Source organism: Oncorhynchus gorbuscha, linkage group LG20 (assembly GCF_021184085.1).
Source record: "Oncorhynchus gorbuscha isolate QuinsamMale2020 ecotype Even-year linkage group LG20, OgorEven_v1.0, whole genome shotgun sequence".
NCBI classification, from domain to species: Eukaryota; Metazoa; Chordata; class Actinopteri; order Salmoniformes; family Salmonidae; genus Oncorhynchus; species Oncorhynchus gorbuscha.
The window spans coordinates 19,075,280-19,099,587 of NC_060192.1; the positions used below are offsets into that span (position 1 = coordinate 19,075,280).

The window sequence follows — 24,308 nt, forward strand, 5'->3', positions numbered from 1 at the left end:
TGTGTCACTTCCGTATTGTATTTCGCTAAATTCGAGCGCGGTATGATTTCGTTTCATGTGGAAACGAAAAGTTAACCCGTGTATATTTCTTAGAGTTCGGCTGTATCCAAAACAATTATACCTGCTGTTATTTCAACATGAGTGACGACCCGGACTCTCCTCCCGAAAGGGAAATGAAGGTAGGCATATTATTGTACGTAGTGTAGCTTGCTAGGTTCAGGTTGCGGCAATAGCTTACTTGCGCAGCAAGTGGTTTGTTAGCTAGCTGGATAACGTTAGCTAAAGGCAACATAGACGGGTTAACTCGTTTTAGTGTCGGCCTGGGGATAACCTTCCAACTGAAGTACTGTATGGGCTATTCCTTACTGCAAAATCCCCACAATGTTACTGGCTAACGTTAGAAGCTTGCATGTACTTTAGTGAAAGATGACTAGCTAAACCAGACTCCGCTAGGTAGCTAACAACATCACGAACATCAATATGTCTCCATAAAAGCAATGTAACTTTATGGATTAACATTTGATAGCTAACGTTACCTAGCTAGCTGTGTACAATAGGATGTCTAACATTGACCTTAAGCTGTAACTTAGTAAGTAACGTTAGTTAGCTACTAACTACTGTACGTTTATTTGTTATATACATTTTTTTTAATGAACAATAGCACACATACAAAAAACAGAAATATACAGACAAGGGTGCATAAACCTAGCTACATAGACAGGGGTATTACATGTCTAAATACATCTTCAATTTGTCAGTTTTATTTGATGTACTTTTTTTGTTTTGACATTTACTGACCATTTCAAAATATCGTTTCAGTTCTATCTTAAACAATGTAAAGATGGGTTTGTTCTTCACCCACTTCATCTTTATGGATAAATCATCTTGGCCTTCTAGGCAGAGTGGTAAAGAAAAAGCCATATCACAGACTGGCAAATAAAAATAAAAGATTTAAGATGGGCAAAAGAACAGACACTGTACAGAGGAACTCTGCCTAGAAGGCCAGCATCCCGGAGTCAACCTCTTCACTGTGGACGTTGAGACTGGTTTTTGCAAGTACTATTTAATGAAGCTGCCAGTTGAGGACTTGTGATGCGTCTGTTTCTCAAACTAGACACTCTAATGTACTTCTCCTCCCACTCCTCATTCTATTCTGGTTAGGGCCAGTTTGCGCTGTTCTGTGAAGGGAGTAGTATACAGCTTTTCACGAGATCTTCAGTTTCTTGGCAATTTCTCGCATGGAATAGCCTTCAATTCTCAGAACAAGAATAGACTGACGAGTTTCAGAAGAAAGTCTTTGTTTCTGGCCATTTTGAGCCTGTAATCGAACCCACAAATGCTGATTCTCCAGGTACTCAACTAGTCTAAAGAAGGCCAGTTTTAATGCTGCTTTAATCAGCACAACAGTTTTCAGCTGTGCAAACACAATTGCAAAAGGGTTTTCTAACGATCAATTAGCCTTTTAAAATGAGTCTTGGATTAACTAACAGAACGTGCCATTGGAACACAGGAGAGATGGTTGCTGATAATGGGCCTCAGTACGCCTATGTAGATATTCCACAACAAATCAGCCGTTTCCTGCTACAATAGCCATTTACCACATTAACAATGTCTACACTGTATTTCTTATCAATTTGATGTCATTTTAATGGGCAAAAATGTGCTTTCTTTAAAAAACAAGGACATTTCTAAGTGACCCCAAACTTTTGAATGGTAGTTTGTCACAACAGGTGTAAATATATGGGTCAGGGCAGTGTTATGTCTGCTGGTATGACATGGTTATAACTGTCATAATGTTATAATGGTGGGTGTCAAATAAAACGTTACCTACTACTGATGACCTTTCCTTTAAATGTACCTCTTAAAACTGCTACTCTAGCGATTTATGAATATTGTGCTCTGAATCTTGTTTTTGCTATTAATAGGAGCATTTTTCCCCAGAAGGCATTCATTCAGCTACTAGCTATCCCAACATTGGTGGTAGTAGTACTATAATAAAGCACCACTAACTACCTTTTTTACTTATTTACAAATCTAACTCATCCTATCAACAATATATGTTTATTAACATAGTCAATGTTCTTTACAGGTCTTAAACCAGTAGCCTGCAGTACAAGACTTTCAGTGCTATCACGGTCATTAAGTATTTTATTATTGTTTTATGCAGGATTTTCAGTTCCGGCAAATGAAGAAAACCCGAGTATTTGATTCACCTGATGACCTGCCAAAGGATAGATCAAGTCTACTTGCCATCTCAAATAAATTCGGACTGACATTTGTCGGACTAGACAAAAAGATCAAGGTGTACCGCACGCGGGACATCCTAGCTGCAGACAAAGTTGATGGGAACTCCAATGAAATAAGTAAGAATGTCCTTAAATGTGTCATTCAATCTTGTACAGTTTTTGCTAAGCTAAGACTGTTAATGGCTTGCCTTTGCCAATTTGACTTGATTTCTACCCTTTTCTCTACATCTTACTCCCTTCTCTCTGTTATCCCCTTTCTCTCTCCCTTAGTTGAGGGGATAGCAGCCTTGGCTGATGTTGCTGTGGAGTTGCCAGTGCACAACCTGGGCCTCAGCAGTGATGAGCTCACCCTGTCAGTCAGCGGCATGTCAGAGGAGTCTGGCCTGTCATTGGACTTCTACGACGTCCGTACCTTCATCAACAAGGTGATTAACTGACTCATAACAACCCCCACCTGCTAATGGAGCAGATGGATCGCTTTATGTTCTAGTACCTACTGCAATATGTGTGTTCTCTTCATTTTTCATTAGAATCTGTTATAGCCTGCTTTTTTTAAGAGGCAATATGTCCATCTTTGGGGGACAGTGTTAGAAAACCACTTTTTTTCAGAGTGAAGTGATACGGTTTCGTCATGGTGAAAAAGAGTTCAGAGTCCAAGCTTTGATATCATCCACAAGCACAATAAGACTAGTCACCACCACTTCTTCAATTCTGTATTTTCCCCACAAACTTAATCCCCTCACTTCTATGGCTGTCCCCTTTCTCCAGGCCCGACAACAGAAGTTGCCGTTTGTGACTCTGCGACCTGGAGTCGGTCTGGGCATAATTGTGCAGGACCTCAAATGGAACCCGGTGCAGGCGTCCATGCTGGCCACCTGTCTGTCTGACGGCAGCATGATGGTGCTTGAGGTCACAGACAGCGTCACAGTGCAGGCCCAGCTCCCCGCCACCGAAGGAATCACCTGTGGTGAGTGTGACAGTGTGTCATCACTTTAAAGATTACATGCTGAAATTATTTACATTTTTATGTGATGAACATTTATACAGTTTTGCTCACTATTTCTGTCATCCTCTCTCTTCATACAGTATGCTGGAGTCCCAAAGGAAAGCAAGTGGCAGCAGGAAAAATGAATGCGACAGTCAGTCAGTACACTCCAGTAAGTCTGACCCATCAACTCCAGCATAGTACAGTATTTGTAGACACGCTCATTATTCCTGTGCCGTGTGTATGATGTAGTATACGCCCTGGTGTGACTCTGACTCTGCTCTCCTGAACAGGGGCTTCAGGAGAAGAAAGTGATCCCTTGCCCAAGCTTCTACAGCTCCGACAACCCTGTCAAAGGTAAACTGGACACAGATCCTGCTGGCCTGAAGCAATAAACCTCTTAGCCTTTTTAGACATTTTCAGTGCCTTTATTCTCTGGCCAAATAACCTGAATCTCACAGATATGTTTTCTTTGTGTTGCCTTTTCTCTGTCAGTACTTGATGTGCAGTGGCTGAGTACGTTTGTGTTTGCCGTGGTGTATGCAGCAGCCGATGGCTGTCCAGAAACACCCCCTGAACTGGTGGTGATCTCCCTCCCTGTGAGTAGTACCGCTGCTCTGTCGTACAGCTGAATGATTAAAACATTTTGCAGTGTTTAATTGTTATAATATTACAAGGTTCATTTCACGCAGTGACAAATGTTTTCCTTCCTGATAGATTGTGACATTTTGACAATTAACATGTTGATCTGACAGACAAAGACCGAGAAGAGGGAGGAGAGGTACCTGAACTTCAACGACCCCGTCTACGGCACCTGCACAGAGAGACAGCTGCACTACTTCCTCAGTCACATAGAGGACTGGTGAGACGCTGCCCACTCTGTATTCTGCCCTGCCTGTGTACAGAACACTGCCAAAGCTAAAAAGCTCTTGTTTGTAGAAAGTGGCTTTTGTATGCGTACTTAGTTGGTATAAGCTCTGTTCTGTTTTGAGGAACAACCGTGAGGTTGGTTAATCACATATACTCGTTGTTTCTCCTTTTTTCAGGGATGTTGTTCTTGCCGCCTCGGCAGCCTCCATTGAAGTCAGTGTCATCGCCAAGCAAGAAGATAAGGTAATATTTGGGGACCCGCTATTGGTTTGATTCTCACCTTGGGTCTTAGAAACTGTAGCAGGTCAATGTGGATTTCTCAACTTCAGATGTCTTTGTACACCACATAGTCAGATCCATTAGGTACCTCCCACAAGCAAACATCACCTCAGTATCTTCTGATAAATTATTATAGAGTAGCAAAGCCTGGGTGGCATGTAGCCTAGCGGCTAAGAGCGTTGGGACATAACCGAAAAGTTGCTGGTTCGAATCCCCAAGCTGGCAAGGTGGAAAAATCTGATGTTCTGCCCTTGAGTAAGGCCGTTAACCCCAAACAACAACTACTCCCCGGGCGCAATGACTTGGACGTCGGTTAAAATAGCCCCCGCACCTATCTGATTAAGAGGGGTTGGGTTAAATGCGCAAGACACGTTTCGGTTTAATATATTCCGTTGTGCAACTGACTAGGTATCGCCTTTCCCTTCCCAAAGGCCAAGTGATGTTGATCAAGTAAGCAACTGGGTGTCTATGTCATGTAACCTCTGCCATGTGCTGTTGTGGTGTTGTTCAGTCCAACTGGGAGCTGTGGCTGCTGGAGGATGCCAGTAGGGGAGAGCTGCCCGTTTCACAGAATAACGACGACACACTGCCTTTGGGCCTGGCCATCGTCTACACCAGCCAGCAGGAGATCCACATCAGTGAGTGGTTGCTGCTCTCTCCTCTTCCAACTTTCCACATTCTTCTATGACCCCATTCCAAACTGGTCACTTGATCCTTGACCTGCATTAGGATTTGTAAATGTTTAAAGTAAGCTATTTGACAGACACTTCCTGCCAACCTGCCATATTGTTACCAGTCCAGTTCGCCCAGATCTGAGAATGTAGAATACACTGGAAGCTTCAAGCAAAATAAGATGGTGAACCATTTGGAATCAGCTGATATGTTGGTCAACCATGGCAGGATCAGTGAATGTTGCACTTCAATTAGATGCATAGTTAAACTTTTTGTAATGCACTGTGCAACGTTCATCTCCTCAGTAGCAGTTGGTAGGCAACGCTCATAAGCTACTGTCTCAGAATCTACTGTTTAAGGCAGTCAGACAGTCACATAGCACCACTGATGTTGCTGTCTGGGCTACCCACTCAAAAGGACTCCACCAGCAAACCAAATCAGCCGTTTGTGCAGCATTTTGAAATGATTGTACTCTGATCAAACCTAAGTGAGACCTCAGCTGTATTGGAGAGAAAGAGCGAGGGAGAGATGGTGAGGCCCACGCTCATTAGAATGACTCAGACAAATTAAATTACAACAAACAGCATAGCCAGACAAGCATATCTGAGAATGTTGATGAGGTTTACCTTGAGCTTTCCAAACTTTTGTTTTCTCTATAGAGAGCAGTCTCAGACACACTCATTATTTGTCTCATCACACTGGCCTTAGTGATGGTACTTGGGGCTTTGTTTCTTATTAAGACCTTAAGGTCTCTTAACTCACACAGAAATATAGCCCTTCCTATGCTCTGTCCTTGTACTTATCTCAGCTTTGTGTGGGTGTGCATCTGCCTCGAGAGCTTTAGTGTGTTTGACCATGTGGGTGTTTGTGTGCCTTTCAATGGCTGTGGGTTTGCTGTTGTATTGAAGTCTGTGTGTTTATGCCTGTGTGTTTCTCTGTGACTACCCATAGTTGTACTGCGCTTCTCGTTGGCCCTCTAACATGTCTATCACCTCAACTGTCGTTACAGCCGATGAGAAGACTCTTCCCCCGGTGCCCACTCTGCTGCTTCTGTCTACAGACGGAGTGTTGTGCCCCTTTTCACTGCTCAACCTTAACCCTGGGGCCAAGCAGCTGGTCGCTGCCCCCACCAACCTGGCTCTGGACGGAGAGAGACTGCCCCCTGCGGGTCTGGAGGAACTTTTTCATGTTTACAAATAGTTGTATTTATTTTATGTCTCACTGGAGATACTTGCTATACCTATACTACTAACATACTGTGGAGTACTTATAATAGTGTTTTGATATGGCCCACTAAAAGCAGTGCTCTCCTCTGCTTTGCAGGTTCTGCAGCCCCCCCCGCCCCCTTACCCAACCCCTCTCGCATCAACCCTGGGGTCGTTCCCTCCTCTCCGCCCCCCCCCGTCCCCCACGCAGACTCCCCCTGCCTCCCTGTTCACCACCACAGCCCCTGCCCCAGCTCCCGTCTCCTCATCCGGCTTCTCATTCTCCATGCCCCCTTTCTCCTCCACTGCTCCTCCCGCCTTGTCCCTCGGGGGCTACACGGCCTTCAGCACGGCCCCAGCCTCGGGTACCTCCGCTGGCTTCTCCTTCGCCTCCAAGCCTCTGACTGATACCCCCGCCGCAGCCTCCTCCTTCTCCTTCAGTGCCCCCAAGCTTCCAGTGGTGGAATTTACTCCAGAACCCTCCCCCACTCCGACGCCCACCCCCCAGCACCTGGCCACCGCCTCCCCTATCACGGTTTTCAGAGGTACCCCCCGAGCCAGCCACTCCCGCTGTGAAGATTAACCTCAGTGACAGGTGAGAGGAGAGTGATATAACTTGCTGAATAAATTTGACTGTGTTCACATATCTCTTAGATGCGAGCTGGCTGACTTGGCTAGATATATTTACGTTTCTGTTCCTCAGGTTCCTGGCAGTGGAGACCCCTGCTCCAGCTGCAGTTACAGCCACCCTACCCTTCTCCTTCACCCCCAAACCTGCATTCTTTGAGCCCACCAGCCAGCCCGCCCCGCTGCCCATTGTCACCAGGCCCACAGCCATGCCAGGTAAGGAGAATGATGAGCTTTACAGCATTATTCATACATATTTATATGAATGGCTTTGATAAAATATTTATTTATTTGTATACCAACATTAGTGTATTTGTCAAATCAAATCAAATGTTATTTGTCACATACACAAGCAGATGTTAATGCGAGTGTAGCGAAATGCTTGTGCTTCTAGTTCCGACCATGCAGTAATATCTAACAAGTAATCTAACCTAACAATTTCACAACAACTACCTTTATACACACAAGTGTAAAGGAATGAATAAGAATATGTACATAAAAATATATGAATGAGTGATGGCTGAACGGCATAGGCAAGATGCACTAGATGGTATAGAATACAGTATATACATATGAGATGAGTAATGTAGACTATGTAAACATTATATAAAGTGGCATTGTTTAAAGTGGCTAGTGATACATTTATTACATCAATTTTTCCATTATTAGAATGGCTAGAGTTGAGTCAGTATGTTGGCAGCAGCCACTCAATGTTAGTGATGGCTGTTTAACAGTCTGATGGCCTTGAGGTAGAAGCTGTTTTTCAGTCTCTCGGTCCCCGCTTTGATGCACCTGTACTGACCTCACCTTCTAGATGATCGCGGGGGGAACAGGCAGTGGCTCGGGTGGTTGTTGTCCTGGAGGGCAGGTAGTTTGCCCCCGGTGATGCGTTGTGCAGACCACACTACCCTCTGGAGAGCCTTACGGTTATGGGCGGAGAAGTTGCGGTACCAGGTGGCGATACAGCCCGACAGGATGCTCTCGATTGTGCATCTGTAGAAGTTTGAGTGTTTTTGGGGACAAGCCGAATTTCTTCAGCCTCCTGAGGTTGAAGAGGTGCTGTTGCGCCTTCTTCACCACGCTGTCTGTGTGGGTGGACCATTTCAGTTTGTCCGTGATGTGTACCCCGAGGAACATAACTTTCCACCCTCTCCACTACTGTCCCGTCGATGTGGATAGTAGTGCTGTTGTACTGCTGTTTCCTGAAGTCCACGATCATCTCCTTTGTTTTGTTTACATTGAGTGTGAGGTTATTTTCCTGACACCACACTCAGAGGGCCCTCACCTTCTCCCTGTAGGCCGTCTCGTTGTTTTTGGTAATCAAGCCTACCACTATAGTGTCGTCTGCAAAGTTGATGATTGAGTTGGAGGCGTGCATGGCCACGCAGTCGTGGGTGAACAGGGAGTACAGGAGAGGGCTGAGAACGCACCCTTGTGGGGCCCCAGTGTTGAGGATCAGCGGGTGGAGATGTTGTTACTTACCCTCACCACCTGGGGGCGGCCCGTCAGGAAGTCCAGGACCCAATTGCACAGGGCGGGGTCGAGCCCCAGGGTCTCGAGCTTAATGACGAGTTTGTAGGGTATTATGGTGTTAAATGCTGAGCTATAGTCGAGGAACAGCGTTCTTACATAGATATTCCTCTTGTCCAGATGGGTTAGGGCAGCGTGATTGCGATTGCATTGTCTGTGGACCTATTGGGGTGGTAAGCAAATTGGAGTGGGTCTAGGGTGTCAGGTCGGGTGGGGATGATATGGTCCTTGACTCGTCTCTCAAAGCACTTCATGGTGATGGAAGTGAGTACTAGGGGGCGGTAGTCACTTAGCTCAGTTACCTTAGCTTTCCTGGGAACAGGAACAATGGTGGCCCTCTTGAAGCATGTGGGAACAGCAGACTGGGATAAGGATTGATTGAGTATGTCTGTAAACACACCAGCCAGCTGGTCTGCTCATGCTCTGAGGACGTGGCTTGGGATGCCATCTGGGCCTGCAGCCTTGCGAGGGTTTTACTCGCGTTGGCTGCAGTGAAGGAGAGCCCGCTGGTTTTGGTAGCGGGCCCGCTGGTTCTTTTGTAGTCCGTGATTGACTGTAGACCCTACCACATACCTCTCGTGTCTGAGCCGTTGAATAGTGACTCTACTTTGTCTCTATACTGACGCTTAGCTTGTTTGATTGCCTCGCGGAGGGAATAGCTACACTGTTTGTATTCAGTCATGTTGTAGTTTGGTTTGTGATTCTTTATCTTTTCTGTCTCATCCCCAGTTCGCCCAGTCCAAACCAGTACACCCCCCATGGTTACACAAAAACCTGCCCCAGCCACCCAGGCAAGTGCACCCACTCCACAGGTATTAAATCATCAGCCTTCTTGGGTATTATTACTGGTCATAATAGTAGAGACAAAATCTGTCTGTGTTCCCTCCTGTAGGCAGCACTGAGTGTGAAGGCCCTGGAGAGACAGCTGCAGCAGAGGAAGGACTCGGACCCAGTCATGGCTGGAATACTGGAGGAGGTAACAGGTTAATCTAATGGTCTTTCTCTTAAAACTGTAATCTGCACACGTGAAACAGCACAACTGTTTGTCCCAGCGTCTTTGTTATTGTTTTGTTTGGTTGATGAAACAGAGGCGAGGAGTGTCCGGCATTGTGATTTAAAAATATATATACAGTACCAGTCAAAAGTTTGGACACCTACTCATACAAGAGTTTTTCTTCACTTTTAGTATTTTCTACATTGTAGAATAATAGTGAAGACATCAAAACTATGAAATAAAACCCATAAAAACAAATCAAAATATATTTTAGTTTCTTCAAAGTAGCCACCCTTTGCGTTGATGACAGCTTTGCACACTCTTAGCATTCTCTCAACCAGCTTCATGAGGAATGTATTTCCAACAGTCTTGAAGGAGCTCCCACATATGCTGAGCACTTGTCGGCTGCTTTTCCTTCACTTCTCGGTCTCTCATCCCAAACCATCTCAGTTGGGTTGAGGTCGGGTAAATGTCCCACTAAGCACAAACCAGATGGGATGGTGTATTGCTGCAGACTGCTTTGGTAGCCTTGCTGGTTAAGTGTGCCTTGAATTATAAAAAATCACTGACAGTGTCAAAAGCAAAGCACCATCACCTCAATGCGGTGGGAACCATACATGCAGAGATCATCCGTTTACCTACTCTGCGTCTCATAAAGACACGGTGGTTAGAACCAAAAATCTCCAATTTGATCTCATCAGACCATAGGGCAGATTTGCACTTGTCTAATGTCCATTGCTCGTGTTGTTTGGCCCAAGCAATTCTCTTCTTCTTATTGGTGTCCTTTAGTAGTGGTTTCTTTGCAGCAATTTGACCATGAAGGCCTGATTCACGCAGTCTCCTCTGAATAGTTGATGTTGAGATGTCTCTTACTTGAACTCTGAAGCATTTGTTTGGGCTGCAATCTGAGGCTGGTAACTCTAATGAACTTATATTCTGCAGCAGAGGTAACTCTGGGTCTTCCTTTCCTGTGGCGGTCCTCATGAGAGACAGTTTCATCATAGCGCCTGATGGTTTTTGCAACTGCTCTTGAAGAAACTTTGAAAGTTCTTGAAGTTTTCCACATTGACTGACCTTCATTTAATAATGGACTGTCATTTCTCTTTGCTTATTTGATCTGTTCTTGCAATAATATGGACTTGGTCTTTTACCAAACAGGGCTATCTTCTGTCTACTACCCCTACCTTGTCATAACACAACAGATTGGCTCAAACGCATTAAGAACATGAACTTTTAGCAAGGCACACCTGTTAATTGAAATGCATTCCAGGTGACTACCTCATGAAGCTGGTTGAGAGAATGCCAAGAGTGTGCAAAGCTGTCACCAAGGCAAAGGGTGGCTACTAATCTCAAATTAGTGGATTTGGCTATTTCAGCCACACCCGTTGCTGACAGGTGTATAAAATCTCCATAGACAAACACTGGCAGTAGAATGGCCTTATATAGTTTTATGTCTTCACTATTATTCTACAATGTAGAAAATAGTAAAAATGTATAAAAACCCTTGAATCGGTAGGTTTGTTCAAACTTGACTGGTACTGTATATTCTGGTGTTCTGTTGCGTGTGCAGTGATGGCCGTTGTTTAAAGTAACTTCTTTGTTGTTATAATATTCCAAATGGGCGTAGCTGTTTCACTAAGTAAGGATTCCAGATTTAAACTACTGCTATTTAATTACTTTCTAATTGTATTACTTAATGCTGTTTGTTGTCATAACCTCACATAATCACTGTAGTTAACCCACAAAGGAATCGAACCCACCACTTTGCTATTTCCAGCACCATGCTCCAATCATTTTACAGTAAGTATATTGTCCTCATGGTAGCTTCATGCTGATTGTGTTCCTCTCAGATTGGCCATTTCCAGAAGGAGCTGGCTGACCTGAAGGCGCGCAGCCACAAGGCAGACTTTAGAGTGGGCACCATAGAGGAGATGAAGGAGCTGAGGAAAGAGTCTAAAGACCTCCACGTCTTCACCCTGGAGATAAAAGAAACCACTGAGGTACGAACTGAATGTGATTAGATTGTATTGTTAAAATGAGAGGTAAAGCCAGTCTGAATCAGGACATTAAGCTTGGTGAAGTTGCCATTGTTAATGTATCCAGTTGTGTCCAATTCAAAATAACACACAACAAACTGGTACCACACACACTACAACCTCCTAAAGACATAAAACCCTTTCTATCCCTCATAGGCTCTGACCATGTGTGTGTTCTTGTTCTCCCCAGTCTCTCCATGGGGACATCAGCACTCTGAAAACCACCATGCTGGAGGGCTTTGCCGGTGCAGAGGATGCCAAGGCCATGAGTGAGCTCAACAGAGACAGAGGCTACCTGCAGCTGCTGTACAAGAAACCACTGGACCCACGCAGTGAAGACCAACTCAAGGTAAGCCTGGGGGGGAGGAGGATGATTGCTCTATACATTATGGGAGGATGAGATGGATGGTTGGGTGTGTAAAGGGAACTTCCATGATTCTTCAGAGTGGATGTTTTAGAAATGGCAAAGGCAAAACACTATTGAACAAGATGACCCATGTTAAACAGTTTTTCGTACAGCAGACTGTTTTGTTGGGTGTTAATTTCCTCGTGGTTTTTTCCCCTTAACCAGGAGATCCGCAGGCTGTACCAGTATGTGAAGTTTGCTGTGGAGGATGTGAATGACGTGTTGGACCTGGAGTGGGAGAAACATCTGGAGAAGAAGAAGAAGAAACAGAAGTGAGTGAGAAAAATAAAATAGAGCACTTTAATTTTTGACCTGTAATTAATTTCCTCATTATCATTCATTGTATGTTAAATGTTTCCTTTCTAACCAATTCCCTCTGTGACTCCTGTCTCTCCCAGACACATGATTGTCCCAGAAAGGGAGGCTCTGTTCACGGCCCTGGCCAACAACCTGGACATCATCAACCAGCAGAAGCAGAGACTGGACACACTGGTCAAAGACCTCCATGCCCTGCGGCTCTACAACAAGACTGCAGCCTGGAGTACTCCTGGCCCCACCCAGCCCGCTGCAGCCACCCCCACAGAACAGGGGTATGTACAAGGGTGTATGCCTGAAATACAATGGCCAGATATGTAGGAGCACGAGGATGTTTTTGGTCTGTTTAGTTTTTTTATGTCAAATGTTCATTGGGGCATGTGTGTGTTGCAAATAATGATGCACAGTGGATTAAAAATGAAGTAGGCTATCAGTCCTCATGAACTCAGTCCTCATGCTGCCAAACATACTAGAGGTTGACCGATTAATCGGAATCGGAAGTTTTCATAACAATCGGAAATCGGTATTTTTGGACACTGATTTAAAAAAATATATATATATTTTACACCTTTATTTAACTAGGCAAGTCAGCTAAGAACACATTCTTATTTTCAATGACGGCCTAGTAACGGTGGGTTAACTGCCTTGTTCAGGGTCAGCACAACAAATTTTTACCTTGTCAGCTCGAGGATTCAATCTTGCAACCTTACGGTTAACTAGTCCAACGCTCTAACCACCTGCCTTTCATTGCACTCCGCGAGGAGCCTGCCTTTTACCCGAATGCAGTAAGAAGCCAAGGTAAGTTGCTAGCTAGCATTAAACTTATCTTATAAAAAACCATCAATCATAATCACTAGTTAACTACACATGGTTGATGAAATTACTAGTTTATCTAGTGTGTCCTGCGTTGCATATAATCGATGCGGTGGCATTTGCAAAAAAGGACTGTCGTTGCTCCAACGTGTACCTAAACATTAATGCCTTTCTTAAAATCAATACACAAGTATATATTTTTAAACCTGCATATTTAGTTAATATTGCTTGCTAACATGAATTTCTTTGTCACTTCTCTTGCAACGGAGTCAGGGTATATGCAGCAGTTTGGACCGCCTGGCTCGTTGCGAACTGTGTGAAGACTATTTCTTCCGAACAAAGACAGCCAACTTTGCCAAACGGGGGATGATTTAACAAAAGCGCATTTGCTAAAAAAGCACAATCGTTGCACGACTGTACCTAACCATAAACATCAAAGACTTTCTTAAAATCAATACACAGAAGTACAGTGCCTTGCGAAAGTATTCGCCCCCTTGAACTTTGCGACCTTTTGCCACATTTCAGGCTTCAAACATAAAGATATAAAACTGTATTGTTTTGTGAAGAATCAACAACAAGTGGGACACAATCATGAAGTGGAATGACATTTATTGGATATTTCAAACTTTTTTTAACATATCAAAGACTGAAAAATTGGGCGTGCAAAATTATTCAGCCCCCTTAAGTTAATACTTTGTAGCGCCACCATTTGCTGCGATTACAGCTGTAAGTCGCTTGGGGTATGTCTCTATCAGTTTTGCACATCGAGAGACTGACATTTTCTCCCATTCCTCCTTGCAAAACAGCTCGAGCTCAGTGAGGTTGGATGGAGAGCATTTGTGAACAGCAGTTTTCAGTTCTTTCCACAGATTCTCGATTGGATTCAGGTCTGGACTTTGACTTGGCCATTCTAACACCTGGATATGTTTATTTTTGAACCATTCCATTGTAGATTTATGTTTTGGATCATTGTCTTGTTGGAAGACAAATCTCCGTCCCAGTCTCAGGTCTTTTGCAGACTCCATCAGGTTTTCTTCCAGAATGGTCCTGTATTTGGCTCCATCCATCTTCCCATCAATTTGAACCATCTTCCCTGTCCCTGCTGAAGAAAAGCAGCCCAAACCATGATGCTGCCACCACCATGTTTGACAGTGGGGATGGTGTGTTCAGGGTGTTGCTTTTACGCCAAACATAACATTTTGCATTGTTGCCAAAATGTTCAATTTTGGTTTCATCTGACCAGAGCACCTTCTTCCACATGTTTGGTGTGTCTCCCAGGTGGCTTGTGGCAAACTTTAAACGACACTTTTTATGGATATCTTTAAGAAATGACTTTCTTCTTGCCACTCTTCCATAAAGGCCAGATTTGTGCAATATACGACTGATTGTTGTCCTATGGACAGAGTCTCCCACCTCAGCTGTAGATCTCTGCAGTTCATCCAGAGTGATCATGGTCCTCTTGGCTGCATCTCTGATCAGTCTTCTCCTTGTATGAGCTGAAAGTTTAGAAGGACGGCCAGTTCTTGGTAGATTTGCAGTGGTCTGATACTCCTTCCATTTCAATATTATCGCTTGCACAGTGCTCCTTGGGATGTTTAAAGATTGGGAAATCTTTTTGTATCCAAATCCGTCTTTAAACTTCTTCACAACAGTATCTCGGACCTACCTGGTGTGTTCCTTGTTCTTCATGATGCTCTCTGCGCTTTTAACGGACCTCTGACACTATCACAGTGCAAAGTTCAAGGGGGCCGAATACTTTCGCAAGGCACTGTATGTTCTGAGCAAGGAACTTAAACGTTAGCTTTCTTACATGGCACATATTGCACTTTTACTTTCTTCCCCAACACTTTGTTTTTGCATTATTTAAACCAAATTGAACATATTTCATTATTTATTTGAGGCTAAACTGATTTTATTTATGTATTATATTAAGTTAAAAATAACTGTTCATTCAGTATTGTAATAATGACAATTACAACAAATAAATAAAACAAATCGGCCGAGTAATCTGTATAGTCTTTTTTTGGTTCTCCAATAATCGGGATCGGCGTTGGAAAATCGTAATCGGTCGACCTCTAAAACATACCCTCGTAAAACTGACTATTCTACCGATCCTTGACTTTGGCGATGTCATTTACAAAATAGCCTCCAACACTCTACTCAGCAAATTTGATGCAGTTTATCACAGTGCCATCCGTTTTGTCCCCAAAGCCCCATATACTACCCACCACTGCGACCTGTATGCTCTCATTGGCTGGTCCTCACTACATATTCGTCGCCAAACCCACTGGCTCCAGGTCATTTATAAGTCTTTGCTAGGTAAAGCCCCGCCTTATCTCAGCTCACTGGTCACAATAGCAGCACCCACCCGTAGCACACGGTCCAGCAGGTATATTTCACTGGTCATCCCCAAAGCCAACACCTACTTTGGCCGCCTTTCCTTCCAGTTCTCTGCTGCCAATGACTGGAACGAATTGCAAAAATCACTGAAGTTTGAGACTTATATCTCCCTCACTAACTTTAAGTGTTAGCTGTCAGAGCAGCTTACCGATCGCTGCAGCTGTACACAGCCCATCTGTAAATAGCCCATCCAACCAACTACATACCTCATCCCCATATTTGTTTTTGTTTTTCTGCTCTTTTGCACACCAGTATTTCTACTTGCACATCCTCATCTGCACATATATCACTCCAGTGTAAATTGATCAATTGTAATTACTTCGCCACTATTGGCCTATTTATTTCCTTACCTCTTTACTTCATTTACACAGATGTTTCTATTGTGTTATTGACTGTACGTTTGTTTATCCCATGTGTAACTGTTGTTTTTGTCGCATTGTTTTGCTTTATCTTGGCCAGGTCGTAGTTGTAAATGAGAATTTGTTCTCAACTGAAATAAAAAAATACTTTTGTGTTTAATAGTTTGGACAACGAGCTGGAGAGTTTGAGAGATGCACTCCTGAAAGCCAGTCTAGACACCATTCCTAAGACCTTAAAATCTTCAGGTAAAGTGCTTTCCAACCCGTGTCTCAACTGTGTTAACTATTGTTCTTGAGTGATGTAAATGTATTATGATTCTTCCCACTTCTTCAGCCAAGATGTCTCCAGTGAAGCAGTCTCAATTGCGTAACTTCCTCTCCAAGAGGCAGACACCACCAGTCCGCTCCACCGCTCCAGGTACTCCCAACACACAGAACATAGTGAGCAGTGTAGTGTAAGTAATGTGTGGAATGTACTTCTCCTGAATGGTTCCATCTTTTACCCCAGCCAACCTGTTCCGCTCGGCCTTCCTCTCTCCCAATTACTACGAGGATTTGGACGATGTGAGCTCCACTTCCTCCCTGTCTCAGGCCCTTGACCCAGACTACTCCCACTGTTTTGAGGAGGAACCGGAGCCCGAGCCTGCCCCCCTCCCCGTGCTGCCCACCTCTATGCCCCGCCACCCCACGGTGGTACGCACCCCTTCCATAGCCCCAGGGTTTGGTGCCATCCAGTCCACTCCTTTCAGCAAGGTGCACCAGGGCCTGGGCATGGGCTTGGGACTCAGCCCCATCCTAAGCACAGGTAGGAAACTCCATTGACTTTTTAGTTTACCTTTATTTAACCAGGTTGGTCAGATAACAAGAGGTTCTAAAACTTTGCTGTTGTACTATGTAGTTTGTATTGCATGTTTTATCTTCTAGTAACAACCATCAGGACAGAGAGTGGACAGCCAACCATATGACAATGTGCTGTTCAATGTGGTTTTCAGAGAGCTGGTCTGTTGTACAGTAAGTTATCAAATGTACTAACATCTTTACCGATTTTTCTAGTTCCAACCAATAAGATCAACATGGGAGGTGCGGACAGCACGGCACTAGCCACTAAGACGGTGAAGCACGGAGCCCCTCCCACTGAGAAGGCCACACCCGTCCCCCTCCCTGCCCAACAGGCTGCTGCTAAAGCTGCTTTCCTCAGGCAAATGGCTAATCAGAAAACAGGTAGGCGGGGCTTGACTTTTGTAGAGGTTGCAAATAATGGAAAGTGTAATGTCTTTGTGACTGTGTTTCTGTCACTGTAACTCCCATACAACGTTGCATTTACCTAGTAAAGAATCTATCAATGTTTCATTTTCTGCTCCGCACAGGACATGGGACCTGTTTCCGTATTGTTCGACCATATTATGCTCTTTTAACCTCAGTAATATAACTTGCTAGTTTGTTCATTTTTCAATCTGGGAATAAGCTTTCATTGGTGGTCTCGCTACACTGAAAACAGTTTGACAATCCAATGTATTGACCAGCAGAGCTTTAGTGACCGGTAAAGCTTTTCTGCTCACCATCTGTCTTCATGCCATATTCATACTCTGACACCATGGGGAGACAAAGACCAGGATCACTGGTGAACTGACAACCCCATGGTTTTACGATGCAGAATTATGGTTGATAAAACTTCAGTCAACAAATTCAATTATCTAAACATTACTTTTAATCAATTAGGCCTATTCATGGTAGTATACGTCTGTGTGTCAGTAACCCAACATAACGTGACATTTAGTACTGTTAGATGCACACAATTATGCTATTATTGTGGATAGTCAGATTAATATAATAGTTTGAGTAAAATGTTTGCATCCTTTGCAAGAATAGCAACATGGTTTTGCATGTATTTTATCACTTTTGTATAATGATGATGATGATCATTTGATTTTTCTCCTTTGTGGACAACCAGTGGTCAGTTCCTCTCTGGCAGAGTCTACCCTGAAGACCATTCCCCAGGTGGTCAACGTCCAGGAGCTCAAGGACAAAGGACCGCCACTGCCTGTATCCAATGTGATGAAGTAAGTCTTCATCTTTATTACCATCCCTCTTCATCAGGGCTTTACCTGGAGCCTACTTTCAACAATGCTAGGCACCTTTTCTGATTGCAGTTTCCAAAACATAAAATATATGCACATAGATAAGACATTTATATTTAAAAAAAAATATATATGTAAATAAGAAATGTGACAAAGTAAATACATTTCTCGTGATTAGGAGCACGGCTGAAGGATTCCTATCTCATACCACTACAATATTACAATAATTGCATGATTCCAATCTGACTCACCATTACTGTACACAGAACCTACAGTTCACATAAATACTGTACACATCAGCTTTCTTGTGTGTGTTTCTGTTTGTCTAAGTTAAAGTCCTGTGCACTGCAGTGTTGGCTCTGCTGACAGTGCTGTGTCCCTCACAGAGTCCCTTAGGGTCTGCCACAGTGAATCTATTTCTCTTTTAAACAACTCAAGTCACAGAAATACGTCTTCCTTAGTCTAATAAGCATAACGTGTATTTTTTTTAGTTTGAGCGATGCAGGGTCTTCCGATTGCCCAGGCTTTAAAATGAGGTCACGGTAGAGGGAGAGAATCGTTATTTTAGCTTGGTGAGGCATGTTTACAGTGACTCGCTGAGGCAGAAAGATACAGCCACATACAAATACGGGCAATGAAAAGAACGTGGTGAGCGAGTGTGCCATATACAGTACACAAAACATACTGTGAAATATTTCCCCTGATCCAGCACATAGACGGTCACAGCACTAGACTGGCGCTGCATGGGGGGGGCTGTGTATGTGGGGGATGGGCATACACGTGGGCAATGGACCATGATATAAAGTATGTGTGTGAAAGTGTTTGCGTGTTGTGAGTTTACGTTCCGGGGGGGGGGGTGTACTAGCCTATGCCGTTTGTCTATGCGTGTACCTGCATACACCCATGTACAATATGTGTGGTTTGGGATCTTTTGTGTGAGTTCCATCACAGCTGGCATATCCCAGGCCTCTAGTCCATATGCTGGGGGCCACAACAGCACAAGGCACAGCACTGCCATTCTTTCTCTCTCTCCTCTCTTCTCTCTCTCTCTCTGTGTTAGGTCTGACATTTAAAACCTCGCCCCTCGTCTCCCTTATCAGGAAAAGATGACCAGCAATAAACTGATCAATTAATCTGAGAGCACAAATGCACACAGAATTGAGCAATCATAAAACGCATGGGTGAAATAAACAACCGTAGGACACCCAGGTTGTAACGCTAATGGGGTATATGTGAAGGGCATTGGTGTATAGACTAAAGCATGATATTGAACCCTTAAGATCAACACACACAAAAAGACATCAAGTATTTTTATGTGAATATGTCTAGAGACTAAGCATTAGAGATTCTCTGGTACTTTTGTATACTTTTTAGCCAGTAGTTCTGCTGTGTGTGCATCTTGCTATCTGTCACTCAAATAGCGAGGGGCTGAAGTTCATTGGCTATAAATCGAATTGCTAGGGAGCTGGCCCAGGGAAAATGGCACATAGGTTTCCAGAAAAAGTAACTTTCAAACTGAATTTTGTGGCTAATTGAGGTAACACAGTAGTACTGCTCATAGATTATGCATATATAGTGGGGCAAGAAAGTATTTAGTCAGCCACCAATTGTGCACGTTCTCCCACTTAAAAATATGAGAGGCCTTTAATTTTCATCATAGGTACACTTCAACTATGACAGACAAAATGAGAAGAAAAAATCCAGAAAATCACATTGTAGGATTTTTTTATGAATTTATTTGCAAATTATGGTGGAAAATAAGTATTTGGTCAATAACAAAAGTTTATCTGAATACTTTGTTATATACCCTTTGTTGTAAGAGGTCAAATGTTTTCTGTAAGTCTTTCACACACTGTTGCTGGTATTTTGGCCCATTCCTCCATGCAGATATCCTCCAGAGTAGTGATGTTTTGGGGCTGTTGCTGGGCAACATGGACTTTCAACTCCCTCCAAAGATTTTCTATGGGGTTGAGATCTGGAGACTGGCTAGGCCACTCCAGGACCTTGAAATGCTTCTTACGAAGCCACTCCTTCGTTGCCCGGGCGGTGTGTTTGGGATCATTGTCATACTGAAAGACCCAGCCACGTTTCATCTTCAATGCCCTTGCTGGTGGGAGGTTTTCACTCAAGATACATGGCTCCATTCATTCTTTCCTTTACACGGATCAGTCGTCCTGGTCCCTTTGCAGAAAAACAGCCCCAAAGCATGATGTTTCCACCCCCATGGATGCAACTCAGCATTCTTTGTCCTCCAAACACGACGAGTTGAGTTTTTACCAAAAAGTTATATTTTGGTTTCATCTGACCATATTACATTCTCCCAGTCTTCTTCTGGATCATCCAAATGCTCTCTAGCAAACTTCAGACGGGCCTGGACATGTACTGGCTTAAGCAGGGGGACACGTCTGGCACTGCAGGATTTGAGTCCCTGGCGGCGTAGCGTGTTACTGATGGTAGGCTTTGTTACTTTGGTCCCAGCTCTCTGCAGGTCATTCACTAGGTCCCCCGTGTGGTTCTGGGATTTTTGTTCACCGTTATTGTGATCATTTTGACCCCACTGGGTGAGATCTTGCGTGGAGCCCCAGATCAAGGGAGATTATCAGTGGTCTTGTATGTCTTCCATTTCCTGATAATTGCTCCCACAGTTGATTTCTTCAAACCAAGCTGCTTACCTATTGCAGATTCAGTCTTCCCAGCCTAGTGCACGTCTACAATTTTGTTTCTGGTGTCCTTTGACAGCTATTTGGTCTTGGCCATAGTGGAGTTTGGAGTATGACTGTTTGAGGTTGTGGACAGGTGTATTTATACTGATAACAAGTTCAAACAGGTGCCATTAATACAGGTAACGAGTGGAGGTGTCAGGCATATGTGTATAGGTGGCAGGGAAGTCAGGCCCAGGAGAGTCAAACGGAGTGTAAAATGGAGTCTTTTAATAATGTCCTAGTAACATGCTCCATAACACTAAACAGGAAAAGAACAATAAACAAAATATGGGTACGAAGACCCGTCGCGCACCTATACAACACTACACTGACAAATAAACAATCTCTGACAAAGACATGAGGGGAAACAGAGGGTTAAATACACAACAGGTAATGAATGGGATTGAAAACAGGTGTGTGGGAAGACAAGACAAAAACAATGGAAAATGAAAAATGGATCAATGATGGCTAGAAGACCGGCGACGTCGAACGCTGAGCACCGCCTGAACAAGGAGAGGCAACGACTTCGGGCGCGTCGACACCGGCCTCGGGGAACCCAGCATCTCTCCTCCGGCCCGTACCCCTCCCAGTCCACGAGGTACTGAAGGCCCCTCGCCCGACGTCTCGAATCCAAAATGGATCGAACAGAGTACGCCGGAACCCCCTCGATGTCTAGAGGAGGAACATCACGCACTTCAGCCTCCTGGAGCGGGCCAGCCACCATCGGCCTGAGGAGAGACACATGGAACGAGGGGTTAATACAGTAATTAGTGGGCAGTTGTAACCTATAACATACCTCGTTCACTTTCCTGAGGACTTTAAACGGCCCCACAAACCGCGGACCCAGCTTCCGGCAGAGCAGGCGGAGGGGCAGGTTTCGGGTCGAGAGCCAGACCCTGTCCCCTGGTGTGAACACTGGGGCCACACTGCGGTGACGGTCTTCGCCAATTTTCTGAAGCCTTATGGCACGCTGAAGGTGGACGTGGGCTGCCTCCCAGGTTTCCTCAGCATGCCGAAACCAATTGTCCACCGCAGGGGCCTCGGTCTGGCTCTGATGCCAAGGAGCCAGAACCGGCTGATACCCTAATACACATTGAAAAGGAGTAAGGTTAGTGGAGGAGTGACGTAACGAGTTCTGAGCCATCTCTGCCCAGGGCACGAACTTCGCCCACTCCCCCGGCCGATCCTGGCAAGAAGACCGCAGAAACCTACCCACATCCTGGTTAACTCTCTCCACCTGCCCATTACTCTCGGGGTGAAAACCTGAGGTAAGACTAACCGAGATCCCCAGACGCTCCATGAACGCCTTCCAAACCCTTGATGTGAACTGGGGATCCCGATCAGACACTATATCCTCAGGCACCCCATAGTGCCGGAAAACGTGTGTAAATAGGGCCTCTGCAGTTTGTAAGGCCGTAGGGAGACCGGGCAAAGGGAGGAGACGACAGGACTTTGAAAACCGATCCACAACGACCAGGATCGTGGTGTAACCCTGTGAAGGTGGAAGATCAGTCAAAAAATCCACCGACAGGTGCGACCACGGCCGTTGAGGAACGGGTAGAGGTTGTAGCTTACCTCTGGGCAGGTGTCTAGGAGCCTTGTACTGGGCGCACACCGAGCAGGAAGAAACATAAATCCTCACGTCCTTAGCTAAAGTGGGCCACCAGTACCTCCCTTCAAGACGGCGCTTCGTCCGACCTATCCCAGGATGACCAGAGGAGGGTGACGTGTGAGCCCAATAGATCAATCGGTCGCGGACAGCAGACAGAACGTACAGACGACCAGCTGGACATTCAGGGGGAGAGGGCTCTGCACGTGATGCCCGCTCAATGTCCGCGTCCAGCTCCCACACTACAGGCGCCACCAGACACGAAGCTGGGAGTATGGGAGTGGGATCCATGGATCGCTCCTCTGTGTCATACAGCCGAGACAATGCGTCTGCCTTAACGTTCTGGGAGCCTGGTCTGTAAGAAAGAGTAAACACAAAACGAGTGAAAAACATGGCCCACCTTGCCTGGCGAGGATTCAATATCTTCGCCTGCCGGATGTACTCCAGATTGCGGTGGTCAGTCCAGATGAGAAAAGGGAGTTTAGCCCCCTCAAGCCAATCCCTCCACACCTTCAAGGCTTCTAGGACAGCTAACAGCTCTCGGTTCCCCACATCATAGTTTCGCTCCGCCGGGCTGAGCTTCTTCGAAAAGAAAGCACAGGGGTGAAGCTTCAGTGGCGCACCCGAACGCTGAGAGAGCACTGCTCCTATCCCAGCTTCGGATGCGTCCACCTCCACTATGGATGGCAAAGAGTGATCCGGATGAGCCAGCACAGGCACCGAGGTAAACAGAGTCTTCAGGTGCTCAAAAGCCCTGTTTGCCTCAGCCGACCACCGCAAGCGCACCGGGCCCCCCTTTAGCAGTAAGGTAATGGGAGCTGCCACCTGACCAAAACCCCGGATAAACCTCCGGTAGTAATTGGCAAACCCCAAAAAACGCTGCAACTCCTTTACCGTGGTTGGAGTCGGCCAATTACGCACGGCTGTAATGCGGTCGCTCTCCATCTCCACTCTTGAAGTGGAAATCCGATGCCCTAGGAAGGAGATGGATTGTTGGAAGAACAAGTATTTCTCAGCCTTGACATATAGATCATGCTCCAACAGGCGACCAAGCACCCTGCGCACCAGGGACATATGCTCGGCGCGTGTAGCAGAGTATATCAGAATATCATCGATATACACCACTACACCCTGCACGTGCAGATCCCTGAAGATCTCATCTACAAATGATTGGAAAACTGATGGAGCATTCATCAACCCATATGGCATGACAAGGTACTCATAATGACCTGAGGTGGTGCTAAATGCCGTCTTCCACTCATCATCCTTCCGAATACGCACCAGATTGTACGCACTCCTGAGATCCAATTTTGTGAAAAAACTTGCCCCGTGCATTAACTCAATAACCGTATTGATTAGAGGTATCGGGTAACTATATTTCACTGTGATTTTGTTAAGACCTCGATAATCAATGCACGCCATCCTTTTTCTTTAAAAAAAAATAAACTTGAAGAGATGGGTGAAATGGATGGCCGAATGAACCCCTGATGCAGGGATTCAGAGACATATGTCTCCATATCCTCAGTCTCCGCTTGCGACAGGGGATACACGTGACTCTTGGGATATGCAGCGTCTACCGGGAGATCTATCGCACAATCCCCCCGTCGATGAGGTGGTAATTGAGTCGCCTTCTTTTTACAGAAGGCGAGAGCCAAATCGGCATATTCGGGGGGAATGCGCACGGTGGAGACCTGGTCTGGACTTTCCACCGTATTAGCACCAACGGAAACCCCTAAACGCCTACCTGAGCATTCTTGCGACCACCCCGTGAGAGCCCTCTGTGGCCAAGAAACAGTGGGGTTATGGCAAGCTAACCAGGGTAGGCCTAGCACCACAGAATATGCAGGAGAATCAATAAGGAAAAGACTAATCTTCTCCTTGTGACCCTCCTGCGTTATCATACACAAAGGTGCGGTTACCTCCCTGATAAACCCTGACCCTAATGGTCGACTATCTAAGGCATGAATGGGGAAAGCCATATCCACAGGAACAATAGGGATCCCTAAACTATGAGCTAGACTTTTATTAATGAAATTCCCAGCCGCACCTGAATCTACTAGCGCCTTATACTGGGAATGCATTGAAAAATCAGGAAAAGAGACTGAGACAAACATTAGTGCAGCAGAGGGCTCTGGATGAGAATGGTGCCTACTCACCTGGGGTGATGCCAGAATGCCCTGCC

General features: G+C 45.1%; 1 protein-coding gene across 1 annotated transcript in view; it reads left to right on the forward strand.

The window, feature by feature from the left end:
- LOC124006739 (nuclear pore complex protein Nup214-like) overlaps window positions 1–24,308 on the forward strand; it is a 60,153-nt gene continuing 35,845 nt past the window's right edge. The window contains 25 exon segments of the mRNA XM_046316858.1: window positions 1–179; window positions 2,168–2,363; window positions 2,517–2,671; window positions 3,015–3,213; window positions 3,333–3,403; window positions 3,525–3,588; window positions 3,727–3,830; window positions 3,987–4,093; window positions 4,278–4,344; window positions 4,892–5,018; window positions 6,062–6,220; window positions 6,376–6,664; window positions 6,667–6,852; window positions 6,961–7,100; window positions 9,144–9,226; window positions 9,307–9,390; window positions 11,259–11,408; window positions 11,635–11,793; window positions 12,016–12,122; window positions 12,249–12,440; window positions 15,901–15,983; window positions 16,072–16,155; window positions 16,246–16,542; window positions 16,791–16,958; window positions 17,689–17,797. Of these exon segments, the coding sequence (XP_046172814.1) occupies window positions 138–179; window positions 2,168–2,363; window positions 2,517–2,671; window positions 3,015–3,213; window positions 3,333–3,403; window positions 3,525–3,588; window positions 3,727–3,830; window positions 3,987–4,093; window positions 4,278–4,344; window positions 4,892–5,018; window positions 6,062–6,220; window positions 6,376–6,664; window positions 6,667–6,852; window positions 6,961–7,100; window positions 9,144–9,226; window positions 9,307–9,390; window positions 11,259–11,408; window positions 11,635–11,793; window positions 12,016–12,122; window positions 12,249–12,440; window positions 15,901–15,983; window positions 16,072–16,155; window positions 16,246–16,542; window positions 16,791–16,958; window positions 17,689–17,797 (3,422 nt within the window). The 5' untranslated portion in view covers window positions 1–137.